Consider the following 14,121-nt stretch of genomic DNA (forward strand, 5'->3'; position numbering starts at 1 on the left):
GTTGATAGCTGCAAATCGATCACGACTCGTTGAAGCGTCTTGTTGGTGAGTAGTAGCAGTCACTTAAAGGGTCTGATCAGACTACTTTCTTGAAAATAAACTTTTTACTAAAGCTCTTTTGAGATTGGAAATTTTTGAGACAAATGTTGTTGTGAATGTTTATGCTGATATTATGATATGGTCAATGGATCAGGCTGCTTGCGAGCTGGTCATTGACGGAGTTGAGGAACATTGTTCCCTGCTCCCTGTTTTTTTGAAGCGAATTGTCATTGAGATATTGACTAGCTTCACCCGAGAGCGACATAGCCTTAGAGCTATGGGGCACCTCTCAAACTAGACTCCCTGTGCGCACATAGATCTAGGGAACTGATGTTGCTTTTAAACCTATGATTTGAATTACTGTGTTTTGTTGTTTTGGATTGTTACTTCTCATTCAGTTTAATCTGATCCTCTGTTGTTTCCATCTTTTAGCTTGTCTACAGATCGAAACCAGTCGGGAATAATGGATTAGCGAAGGTAAATAGAGTTTCCAAGGATGTTAATTGACCTGAGTACTTAGGAATTATAAATTTGCATTAGGAATTTTGGATAAATGTAAATTTGTTTTGGCTGTGCTGGTTATATCGGACTTGTAGAGAATTGTATGATTATCTTGTGTAATAGTTAGATGTTGGTTTTGGGATTTAGCTGAGTTAGTCACGTTGAAGAGCTTGTGACCCCTTTGCTTGAGTTTTGGAAGTGTGATTTTAGTTTCTTGGGAAACGAACCCAGTGATGACCCTGTTTACCCAGTCAACGGTAAGTCGGGTTGTTACAAGAACACTCACTTAATCTTGCTAGGGTGCAAGGTTGTTAAAATCGGGATTCTACTTGGAATCGTTCAGACCTGTAGTTACGAACCGGTAGAATCGAATCGTAGAATCGTAAGATTCTATACTAAACTTAAATTTGCTATCTAGTCATATTTATTCACCTTAACAGTTTAAGTTTATTAATTAAAGTTTCATTCACTTCATTTTTAAGAATGAAATAGAAAAATATTCAATAATTTTTTAAAATTATGATGATGGATCATTAAATTGTAAGAAAAATTGGTACATAAGAAAAATTTATAAAATTAAAAATAAATGTGTAAAATCGAATCGTTAAATCGTAGAATTGTAAAATCATGTTATGATTCTACCTCTACAAATTAATTAGAATCGTAAGATTCTACCAACTTGCAATTCTACCTACGACTCAAATCGCTTACTTATATTTGGATCGTAAAATCGTAGAATCGTAGATCAGAATCGCGATTTTAATAACCATGCTAGGGTGTACTCTTAATTTAAGGAATACTCACTCGAATTAATCATACAAATTAGTATGTTTAGAACTCTCAACAAACTCACTAATTTCTTCAACAATGAGAAATAAATCTCATTATTGAAAAATCATTCAAAATACTTTACACAAGTATAAGAACGAATGCATAAGACAAAGCTTTGATTTGAATTCTGATTGGATGGTTTTATTCACGAAAACACAGCCTTTATATAGGCTTACAAATTATAAGAAAATTCTACAAAAAGACCCTTCACTTGACTACAAGCAATCTATCGACTACAGTAAAACATAATCAAAATTCTATGAAACCCATTTAGTATTCCACTACCGAAATTACAACCTTCTTTATTGAAAGAAAACTAAACAACCATAATAATAATAACATAAATTAAACACCTCAAATTTCAACCATTATAAGATAATAATTCATCCCTTATGATGCTTGAGACCCGAAACTCTTGGTTGTTCAAGGAATGCTTCTAATCCTTTGATAGTCTTCTTGAATTCCACCATTCAATATGAACATAAACTAACCATATTGAAAGGGAATGAAGAGCCAAAAGAATCCAAAAAGGGAATGAAGAGCCAAAAGAATTCAACCATAATGAAGGAATCATTCAGCTAAATGTAAAGAATTGAATAAAATACTTGCCACATTTAACCACCGAATAAATGAGAAAATAATACCCTCATGAATATTCCCAATCAAAGCTAATTGAAGGCTAATTTGATTGGCTTAATTTTAGGAAAGAAATTCAAATAAACATCCCTTTTTTTGTATAGAAACTGTGGCTCTCTTGCACCCTTTAGGATGAATTCTGCTACATTTTGAAATGCTTACCAGGACCTTGAGATACAAGTCAATGCAAGACTAGTCATGAAAGGACCATGTAACTCGTAAGAATCAAAAGATGATTCTTCGAAGGACTTAGATAGGATTATATCTTTAGAATGTTCTTGGACTTATTTTGCATCAATCCTCAAAAGTTTGAGAATTATCATTCACAATCTCCATCTCATCGCTATAATCAGCAAATAAATCATCATCTATACCTTCATCATCATCATCAAAATCAGTTTTTAATGGATTGAAATCATCATTAGCAGAATCATTCTCTACATCATCCAGAGCCTCTTTACGGAGTCTAGTTCTCTTCCTACTGACCTTAGACATTAGCGCCTTTTTCATTGCCTTTGCCTCCTTGGTCTTCTGATGTGCTCGTTTTTAGAGCACATTTATCTCCTCATTGTAGTGTCAAGTCTCGCGATTTAGAATTTTTTATACACTTTACACATGATTTTACCTTGTTCTTGTCTCTATGGTGTTTTGAGGTAATTTCAGGTTTTTTTGTAGATCTTAAGGTATTTTACGTTGCGTACAAGACTTAGACGCTTTGATCAAAGATTAGAGGCGTGTATCGGAGCCATGACATGCTTTCCAAGCCCTACTCAAGGTTCTCGCAACGTCCGGAAGCCATCTAAGGCTTTAAAGATTCAATTGGCCAAGGAGAACAAGGATTCGACCGAACCCATATATTCGGTCGAATGGAGCTAGCTTCGGGCGAACCAAGAAGCGATTCGGGCGAATGGGCTCAGAACTTCAAGGAAATGTGATGAAACATACTAGAAATGGTGAATGAAGCCCTATTCGGTCGAACGAGTGCTCATTCGGTCGAATGACACCTCCATTTGGTCGAATGGGGGTCTTTTTCTGCGCGACTTGTTTTCTTCGCAAGTTTGTTCTCGAGGGATTTTACTTCTTTTGTCCCTTAGCTTATAAGTACCCCTCATTTCTGTAAAACCCCTCATGCTTGGGGGGATGCCTAGTATGGGTGCCTTTGTGCCTCACTCTAGAACATCATTCTTTCATTGCTTTTCTTTACTTTTTGCCCTAGTATAGATTTATTGTTCTTCATTTATGCTTTCATTTACTTTCATGTCACTTCATTCATGTAAGTTTATTTCTTTAATGCTTTGATGTTTTTATTGCTTCCCTCTATTGATTTCTTCTATTGCTTTCCTTTAATGCTTTCGTAGTTTAGATTTAATGCTTTCATGTTCTTCAATTCCTTTAATGCTTTCCATGTTTATTGCTTTTGTCTTCAATATGCTAAAGTAGTTTCTTTAGGGGTTTAGGTTAGAGAAACCCTAGGTTTGCTCTTGTCTTCAATTTTTAGGATTAGGGTTGAGGTTGATGATGGTTGTTGATAGATATTCGATTCGAATCTTGTCCTGCCACTCGTAGAGAGACATAGGGCAATTATAGGTCGTTCGTGTGGCTTATAGGGTCACCAACTTCCTCTCGATATCTAGAGTGTCTTGATTGTTTATCATTCGAACTCCCTTGACCTAGCTTATCTTTATTTCCAATAGACCATCCTAGGGTGGACGTAGTCTAGCCCCCGCTTGTCTTTCATTGTTGAGTTTCCCTTTTTATTCATGTTATTTAGTTAAGTTCACCCACCAACCAACCTTCCATATAACCTTCCCACACCAAGTCTTTAATCTAGCATCCCTTATCCTTGTGGTTCGATCCCCGACTTACCACTACACTCGTTATAGTAGTATTTGGATGTTTATAAATATTGTTTGTATAACTTGGTTCTTAGTATTAATGACGTGTTAGAAACCGGTTATCATCTTCCTAATTGTTGTGGTGTTTGGTTTTTTTACTAGGTTCTTTGATCTCAATGGTTTGATGCTCAATGGTTTAATGTTTAAGGGTGACTGATTTTTCTTAGCCTTGGTACTTTTAGGGAACTTGACAGGTGAGGATAATTCACATTCCATATCATGCCACTTGTACTCTGAGGCATTCATTATTGCAATATCATGTCGTTCCTCATTGTATAATGGTACATTAGGTTCATTGTCCTTGTTTTCTGTGGCATCAAGCCTAGGACTTTTCCTAATTGGTAACTTATTACGAAATGGGATGGATTTTCGGACTTTTGAGGCCTGTTTGTCAGGAACGTTTGGGGCTGTTGGTCAGTAGGTGGAGGCTCAGTGCTTTGATGCTCAATGTTGTTGGCCAATAGGTGGAGGCTTAGTCCTTTGAGGATCAAGGGTTGTTGGTCAGTAGTTTGATCCTTAAGGGGCTGTGGATTAGTTGATGAATGCAACTTCTTAAGACTCCTAACTAAGTTCATCAATCAAGTCTCCTCTTCAATCTCTACAATCGAAATTACTATTTATTCCTAATTAGATAATTTTTCAAACATCCTCGTTAAATCATCATCCCAATCCATCCAATGAACCTCCTTGTTATACACATAAGAAAATATGATTTGTAGAGGCATTTCCTTCCCTAATTTAATACAATCGCTCTCTCAATCCATAATCAAGTCCAATAGTGTCTCTTTATCCTTATTTGGTACCGTTAAATCAACATCCTTACCCTTCCACTTAACCCTTAAGGTAACTTCTTCCTCTATTCTGCAAAATAAAACACAATATTCTTGTTGAGATTATACAAACCACATTATGCAAAAAAAAAAAAAAAAAAAAAACAAACAAACCCTAGTTATGCAAAAAAAAAAAACAAATGGAAATTTCATGATATACCACTGAGTTTCTCCAAATTTCACCATATACCACACAAAATTTTTTAATTCACCATATACCATTGAGCTTTTGTACGTTAGCACAGAATACCATTAATGACAACTGCCGTCAGTGTGCCGTTTGTGGTAAATTATTAATTCACCATATACCATTACTTTTTTTTTTTGCGTCAAATACCTTTTTTTTTAAAAAAAAAATATAGCTGTTGGAAGAGTGTAAGGGCTAGTTTGTGCATATATATATGATTTTTGAGGGAGTCATGTAACAAGGCATACCTCTAACCTATAAAAGCATTTGCAAAGATGTCCACAAACTCAAGATCATCATCATCATCTTCTTCTTTTAGTTCTTCGTATGTAAGGGTACCGAACAAAGCATGTTGTTGTGGTAGGAAGTTTGCAATAAGAAGTAGCAACTTGACACTAAACACTATCAGCAAAAAATGACACTAAACAATGCTAAGCAATAGCCTTTCTCTTCTTCCCCCTTGTGTTGCCTTGCTGTGAAGAGAAAGCTGCATGTTCTGCCTTCTTTGCTGATGCCTTTCTTTCCTTGCATGTCACTACATTGTGGCCTAGTTCTTTGCATAGGCTGCATTTGTTTGTGCCTCTTTCCTTTTTTTGCTTCATGAGCAGCTCTTCTCCTTTGCTTAGGTGGTTTGCATTTGCATACGAAGAACTAAAAGAAGACGATGATGATGATGACCTTGAGTTTGTGGACATCTTCCCAAATACTTTCAGAGGTTAGAGGTGTGCCTTGTTACGTGACTCCCTCAAAAATCACATATATATGCACAAACTAGCCGTTACACTCTTCCAATGGCTATATTTTTTAAAAAATGGTATTTGACGCAAAAACAAAAAAGTAATGGTATATGGTAAATTAATAATTTACCACAAACGCCATATTGACGGTAGTTGTCATTAATGGTATTCTGTGCTAACGTACGAAAACTCAATGGTATATGGTAAATTAAAAACTTTTGTGTGGTATATGGTGATTTTTGGAGAAACTCAGTGGTATATCATGAAATTTCTGAAAAAAACAAAAGATAAACCCTAGTTATGCAAAAAAATAAAATAAAAGAAGTGGTGTATGGTATTTATTAGGATCAAACAAAATTGGGAAGAACACAAACCTATATGAAGATTACTAACAGTAATGAGATTCCCATGTACAATCGAAGGAGATGAACGATTCTGAGAAATTAGATTGATAGTAGATAAGGAGGTTGATGAAGAAAACAATAGAGACATATACTTTAATGATGATGAACTGGAGTCTGTTGATGATGATTTGGGTGCATTGAATGTTGATGAGGAAGGTATATGCAGTTATCCTACATTCAATCTTGAGGTTGATTTCAAGGGTAAGATCAATTTGTCTTTAGGCTTTAAGTTTCCTTCGACATATGTCTTTAGAAAAGCATTAGGGTACCATGCTATTGAATGTGGTTACAATTATTATTACCTGCATAATGGTAGAAGTAGGATCAGTGTGTATTGCTACAATAGATGCGATTGCATGAAATCGAAAGCTAGAATTGTGAACTGTCACTAGTGGAAAAAACCTCGTTTGCTATGGTTTTTTGGCCATTATTTGCTGTGGTTTTGGCCCCCAGCAATAGTGATAGCAGCAAATGTCCTACTTTAACAAAAAAGGGCATTATTTGCTGCGGTAAAAAAAAAAAACCGCAGCAAATAAGGAGGAGTATTTGCTGCGGTCAGAGGCAAAACCGCAGCAAATACTCCTCCTTATTTGCTGCGGTTTTGCCTCTGACCGCAGCAAATACTTGCTATTTTTTTTCTTTTTTTGTTTTATCCTAATAATAATCCAATAATAATACAATGTAATAACAATGATTAATCCAATGATAATCACAAATAATTAACAATAATCTCTTTGTAATAATAAACTCTCGCTCGTATATATAATATAATATTATGTACATATATATATATATATATATATATATATTAATATATATATAATATACATTAAAATCCTAAAAATTAATCTATACTAATTACAATTTATCAAGGACAAAAATTAGCAAGATACGCGGCAATCTTGTCTTTTAATTCGCGCATCTCTCCACTTCTCAAAGGGCGTGTTTCCCTCGGAATGTCGTTTAAAACCTATAATATAATATAAAACTAAAAGATTAATATATAAACAGTATATTTTACCAATAATTATTTAAGAACGTAACAAATACTTACGGCATCTATATTTTCGACTCCAAACTCCTTCACGGATTTTATAATATCGTCCATGTACTTCAGCGCGTAGTAGCCGCATTCAACGGAAGAAGAAGGTTATTGAAAGCACTAAGAGAAAACAGATGTTAGTGTTAAAAACGGTTAAAAATGCATAAAATCGCAACTTTACACGTAATTTCTAGCATATAACTATGATTTTAAATTCTAACCACTTCAACACAATAATATATACAAAATAGTGTTGTGTGCCAAGTTTCGTGCAAAAAAACCAAGTTTGAGCTACTTTATGCGCGAAAGTGCCAAAATCGCTTAAAAACCCAAAAAAATCGCAACTAAATTAACACGTAACATCTAGCATATGACTATGATTTTCAATTCTATCCACTTCAACACAATAATATATACCAAAGAGTGTTGTGTGCCAAGTTTCGTGCAAATCTGATACAAATGTGGTTGTATGAAATGAAGATACCAAAGGAGCCCACACAAGGCTGCATACAGACCTTCACGACATAGTAGCAAACTAGTGACCAGACCACCTTGCACAACACGTGGAGACCAAACCTATGCATCCAGGACATAGGCTAAAGTGGAAATGGAATCTTGGTACTTGGATCTAGCTATCAAGGTCCTAAAACCATTCTAACAATCCCCGTGGACTCCTAGAAGCTAAGCTGAAGGAGGGCTGCTCGACAGTTTGCTAGATCAGAATTGTCTTATTGTTTGTGGTTGTTTCGTGTTCTTTTCATGATCATTTGTAGTTTTTGTCTGTGTCATTTATCAAAGCTTCCGCACAACATTAATCCTTGCATAACCAAGGCCTTAATCAGCCCCGGTTTCGCATCAAAACCAAGTTTGAGCTACTTTATGTGCAAAAGTGTCAAAAACGGTTAAAAACGCATAAAATCGCAACTTAACACGTAATATCTAGCATTAGACTACGATTTTCAATTCTAACCACTTCAACACAATAATATATACCAAATAGTGTTGTGTGCCAAGTTTCGTGCAAAACAAACCAAGTTTGACCTACTTTACGCGCGAAATTGACAAAAACGCTTAAAAACCCTTAAAATCGCAACTTAACACCTAATTTCTAGCATATGACTATTATTTTCAATTCTAACCATTTCAACACAATAATATATGCCAAATAGTCTTGTGTGCGAAGTTTCGTGCATAACAAACCAATTTTGACCTACTTTACGCGCGAAAGTGCCAAAAACGGTTAAAAACGCATAAAATCGCAACTTAACACGTAATTTCTAGCATATGACTATGATTTTCAATTATAACCACTTCAATACAAAAATATATACCAAATGATGTTGTGTGCCAAGTTTCGTGCATAACAAACCAAGTTTGAGCTACTTTACACGCTAAATTGACAAAAACGCTTAAAAACGCATAAAATCGCAACTTAACACGTAATTTCTAGCATATGACTATGATTTTTAATTCTATCCACTTCAACACAATAATATATACCAAAGAGTGTTGTGTGCCAAGTTTCGTGCAAATCTGATACAAATGTGATTGTATGAAATAAAGATACCAAATGAGCCCACACAAGGTTGCATACAGACCTTACGACACAACAGCAAACTAGTGACAAGACCACCTTGCACGACACATGGAGACCAAACCTATGCATCCAGGACCTAGGCTAAAGTGGAAATGGAATCTTGGTACTTGGATCTAGCTATCAAGGTCCTAAAACCATTCAAACAATCCCCGTGGACTCCTAGAAGCTGAGATGAAGGAGGGCTGCTCGAAAGTTTTCTAGATCAGAATTGCCTAAGTGTTTGTGGTTGTTTCGTGTTCTTTTCATGATCATTTGTAGTTTTTGTCTGTTTTAATAATCAAAGCTTCCGCACAACTTTAATCCTTGCATAACCAAGGCCTTAATCAGCCCCGGTTTCGCATCAAAACCAAGTTTGAGCTACTTTATGCGCAAAAGTGTCAAAAACGGTTAAAAATGCATAAAATCGCAACTTAACACTTAATTTCTAGCATATGACTATGATTTTCAATTCTAACCACTTCAACACAATAATATATACCAAATAGTGTTGTGTGCCAAGTTTCGTGCAAAACAAACCAAGTTTGAGCTACTTTACGCGCGAAAGTGCCAAAAAAGCTTAAAAACGCATAAAATCACAACTTCACACGTAATTTCTAGCATATGACTATGATTTTCAATTCTAACCACTTCAACACAATAATATATACCAAATAGTGTTGTGTGCCAAGTTTCATGCATAACAAAACAAGTTTGAGCTAATTTACGCGCGAAATTAACAAAAACGCTTAAAAACGCATAAAATCGAGTTGTGTACCTTTATTGCTGTCCATTTTGGAAATGTGGCTCTGGATGTAGATCCCATTTGTCCACGCACTTTTTTCATTGTGCTGAAACGCACGGGAAAAGTAATACTATATATATATATATATATATATATATATATATATATATATATATATATATATATATATATATATATGTATATATATATATATATATATATGTATATATATATATATATATATATATATATATATATATGTATATATATATATATATATATATATATATATATATATATATATGTATATATATATATATATATGTATATATATATATATATGTATATATATATATATATATATATATATATATATATATATATATATATATGTATATATATATATATGTATATATATATATATATATATATATATATATATATATATATATATATATATATATATATATATGTATATATATATATATGTATATATATATATATGTATATATATATATATATGTATATATATATATATATGTATATATATATATATGTATATATAAATATATATATATATATATATAAATATATATAAATATATATGTATATATATATGTATATATATATATATATATATATATATATGTATATATATATATATATATATATATATATGTATATATATATGTATATATATATATATATATGTATATATATATATATATATATATATATATATATATATATATATATATGTATATATATATATATGTATATATATATATATATATATATATATATATATATATATATATATATAACACTTAATTAAATCAAATTGGTAAAATAATTAATATTACGTACGCATTCAACAACGCTTTGAATTTTGTGTTGCGAGGCGGGCTTTGAGGTTTTTGTAATGAGTCGAAGACGTGCACAGTGTTCGTTAAAGGACATATGACCAAAAGTATCCAATGCAAACTACAAACACAAATTTAAAATCAACAAATTAGAGATTAGGTGACTTTAAAAATCCAAAGATAAGTTCAATTTCAAAAATAAAACTTACTCTTCCACATATGGAGCCAGAATGAACGTGTGTTTAGATATAAGGGAATTAATTAAAGCAGTCTCAATGTATTCTCATTATCAAATTAAACTAAACTAATATTTTTCCTATTAGCAATATTCAAAAAGACTACTGCGACATCCAAGAATACTAAACTAAACAAAACCAAGTCATTAGAATAATCTACTACTAAAATTGTAATCCACACTTAAATCCTTATTATCACATAACTCACTAGTAACACATTTTTCATAAGTTTATCAATTAAGAACTCGTCAAATTATACTCATATAAATTTTCATGATTCATCAACATTTAGGATTTAGCACATGATAATAAGAATATGCAAATGGATATATGTCAATGAAATTAATTTTATATAAACAAGAGCATAAAGAGTAAGGAAAAGCAAAAAAGAATCAAGAAGGATTTACCTTCTGTTTGACAGCAGCAAGAAACGAACACAGTACAAACGAACATAGTACAAGCAAAAGCAAAACAGTACATATCATTTGCAAATAACAATTCAAACAAAAATTCACTACATTACTAAATTACATGTTAAACAATAAAGATATGAACTTGAAAATTAGTAAAATAAATATAATTACCTTGATTTCGTGGGTTATGTTATCTACAACGAAAAACAGAGAAACAAAATTAGTATATACACAAATGGTTGCCATAATTTTTGAGTTTTTTCATGAATATCTTGCAAAACATAAATGCTTAACAAATTAAAAGGAGAAAAGATACCTTAATGTCATGGGTTTTGAAGATGAACAAGACCCAAGTATTAAATTTCGTGGGTTTATGAACCAAGAAGATGAAGAACTGTTAAGAAACTGTTAACACACAGAACAATGAAGAAGAGTTTGCAGATGAAGATGAAGAACTTTAAACATGAAGATGAAGATGAAGAAGAGCAACGAAGCAGATGAAGATGAAGCGTTTTTTCAATGGGTTTGAGAGAACAAAGCAAAGTGTATAGTGTACGTTGTAGAAGAGTTTTGTGAAAAAAGAAATGGCGGGTTCGTTTTTATGCTACTGTATATGCTATGTGTAAATTTTATTTCCAAAGGCTATTTGCTGCGATCTAGGGCATCAACCGCAGCAATTAATGCTCCTCATGTGTATTTTCATTTATTGTAACGTTATTTGCTGCGGGCCCCCTTGACAACCGCAGCAATTAAGCTATTGTGTAAGGGTTATTTGCTGCGGTCCCTTGCAAAACCGCAGCAATTATTTGTTTTTTTTTTCAATTCTTTTTCCTATTTATTGCTGCGAATATACAAAAACCGCAGCAAACGATAAGCAGCAAATACGTTTTTTTCCACTAGTGTGTGTTTGTGGGAAGAAGAAGAAGTGTTATTTTAAGGTTCATGCTATGAATTTGAAAGATGAGAAGACACTTCAAATAAGGACTTATTTTCCCGAGCACACTTGTGGTCACCAACACCAAAATAACAAAGTCACTGCTTTGTATTTAGCTGAGAAATACATAGAGGATTGGAGGGAAAATCCAAATTGGGAAATAAAGGCATTTAAGAAACGGGTTAACAGGGAGTTAGGTTGTGAAGTGAAGTATTCTAAGTGTTATATGGCTAAAAGAATTGCAAAGAAAATGATAGTTGGTTATGCTAGTGAAGAGTACAACAGGGTGTGGGATTATGCGGAAGCAATAAGGAGGTTTAATCCAGGGAGCACTGCAATCGTGAAATGCATTGGAATAGACGCACCTCCACCCTTGTTCCAAAGGATGTATATATGCTTGCCAGCATGTAAGGAGGGTTTTGTTGCTGGCTGTAGGCCTATTATAGGTGTTGATGGGGCACATTTGAAGGGACAATTCCCTGGGGTTTTGTTGATTGCTGTAGGTAAGGATGGGAACAATAACATCTTCCCCGTTGCATGGGCTGTGGTCGAAATAGAAAACGTAGAAACTTGGACTTGGTTTCTATATCTCCTTGTAGAAGACCTAAGGTCGGTTAGTCCATCGAGTAGTTGGGTACAACCAGGATGTGAAGATTTCACCTTCATGAGCGATAGGCAAAAGGTATGAACGTAATTACTTGTTAACACATATCTTGTTTCAATTGTAAGTAATGTTATAACCCTAATACTAATTTGTGGACAATGTAGGATTTGGTTGAAGCTTTGAACTCAGTGATTCCTGAAGCTGAAATTAGGTTCTGCTGTAGGCATATATGGGCTAACTTCAAGATCAAGTTCCCTGGAGAGTTGTTCAAACATCACTTTTGGAAAGCAGCAAGAGCTTACAACAAGATATGGAATCAAGTATACAATTAAATATTTGAATGTAATGTCGAACTAATTAGTAATAATTTACTTTTTACAGTTTCATTTTGATAGAGAAATGAATGAAATAAAGAATATTTCTGTTGAAGCATATGAATATCTAGCTGCTATTCCTGCTAAACACTGGTCTAGGCATGCTTTTTCTAGTAGGAGTAAGTCTGGGATGTTGTTAAATAATTTTTGTGAGTCATTCAATAATGTGTTAGTAGAAGCAAGGGAGAAGCCTATAATTTCTCTTATGGAGTGGATTAGGAGATATGTAATGCAAAGAAGTGCAGCCAAAAGAGAAGGGCTGAGTAACTTTAAAGGTGTGTTGATGCCAGCTATCACAAAAATGATTGAAAAAAATGCAAAGGAAATATATGCTTTAAGGGTAATCTTAGTGGATGTGTCTGAGTTTGAGGTGGATGATGATGAAGAATCTTACGTTGTAAACTTGACCAACAAGACTTGCCTTTGTGGAAGCTGGAATCTTATTGGGATCCCTTGTAAACATGCCATGGCTTGTATTGCTCTTAGAAAATTAGATGCCAGCGAATTTTTCCATGAGGCGTATCTTGTAGAAATGTATGCAAAGACGTATGCTCCAAAGTTTTATGGTATGCCAAGACACAAAATGTGGCCGACAACCACTTTAGCCAAACCACTTTAGCCAAACCACTACCTCCACCATTTCAAAAAATGCCTGGAAGGCCTAAAATGAGGAAAAGAAAGAAGGAAGCTGAGGAAGGTAAAGGAGGTAAGAAGCATGTAAGTGCTGTTCGAGAATTCAAGCAACGGAGACGTGGTAATTGTGGTGCCCTAGGTCACTACAAAAAAGGCTGCAAGAATCCACCCAAACCACCACCAACAAAGATCAAGTCAAAGGGTGGAAGGCCTAAAATGGGATCTTCTTCTACTCAACAGTCCACACCAAATGATGTGCCTTGCTCCAGTAGTGAATAACAAATGCAAAGTGCAACAACTGCATCTACTTCATAAGTTGTATAAGTAAATTAATGTTGAATGTAATGTGTTAATTTAATGTAAGACATATATTAGTATAAGTATATGAACTGAGAATGTATTGTGTTGAACTACATGTAAGTAAATCAGTACATGAAACTGAGAATGTATTATGTTTCATTAATTAAGTAAATTTGTTAATTGCAGCTCTATAAGTACATCTGATCTGTTGTTTAAGATCAGTGTTTGAATCAGTGCCTACTAAAGTTGATTGGTATTGAAAATCATTTTTATATTAGTTATGAGTATGTGTTGAAGTTGATTGGTTATGTGCATTGTGTTGTGCAGCATGTAGTTGCTGTATA

At 33.6% G+C, this 14,121-nt stretch overlaps 1 protein-coding gene across 1 annotated transcript; it reads left to right on the forward strand.

Annotated features, from left to right (window-relative positions):
* The first annotated feature begins 12,092 nt into the window (after window positions 1-12,092).
* LOC130805540 (uncharacterized) lies at window positions 12,093-13,463 on the forward strand. The gene is made up of 3 exons (XM_057670315.1): window positions 12,093-12,548; window positions 12,635-12,790; window positions 12,885-13,463. Exons 1-3 carry the CDS (start codon window positions 12,093-12,095, stop codon window positions 13,461-13,463), a joined length of 1,191 nt encoding a protein of 396 aa, XP_057526298.1.
* Window positions 13,464-14,121: the final 658 nt, after the last annotated feature.

Source organism: Amaranthus tricolor, chromosome 2, assembly GCF_026212465.1.
Source record: "Amaranthus tricolor cultivar Red isolate AtriRed21 chromosome 2, ASM2621246v1, whole genome shotgun sequence".
Lineage (NCBI taxonomy): Eukaryota > Viridiplantae > Streptophyta > Magnoliopsida > Caryophyllales > Amaranthaceae > Amaranthus > Amaranthus tricolor.

Bases quoted from the DNA above. Each gene is read 5' to 3' on its own strand.
- LOC130805540 (XM_057670315.1), top strand. From the start codon at position 12,093: ATGGCTAAAAGAATTGCAAAGAAAATGATAGTTGGTTATGCTAGTGAA. The intron at 12,549-12,634 runs GTATGAACGTAA...TGGACAATGTAG, and splicing joins TCATGAGCGATAGGCAAAAG to GATTTGGTTGAAGCTTTGAA. The intron at 12,791-12,884 runs GTATACAATTAA...AATGAAATAAAG, and splicing joins ACAACAAGATATGGAATCAA to AATATTTCTGTTGAAGCATA.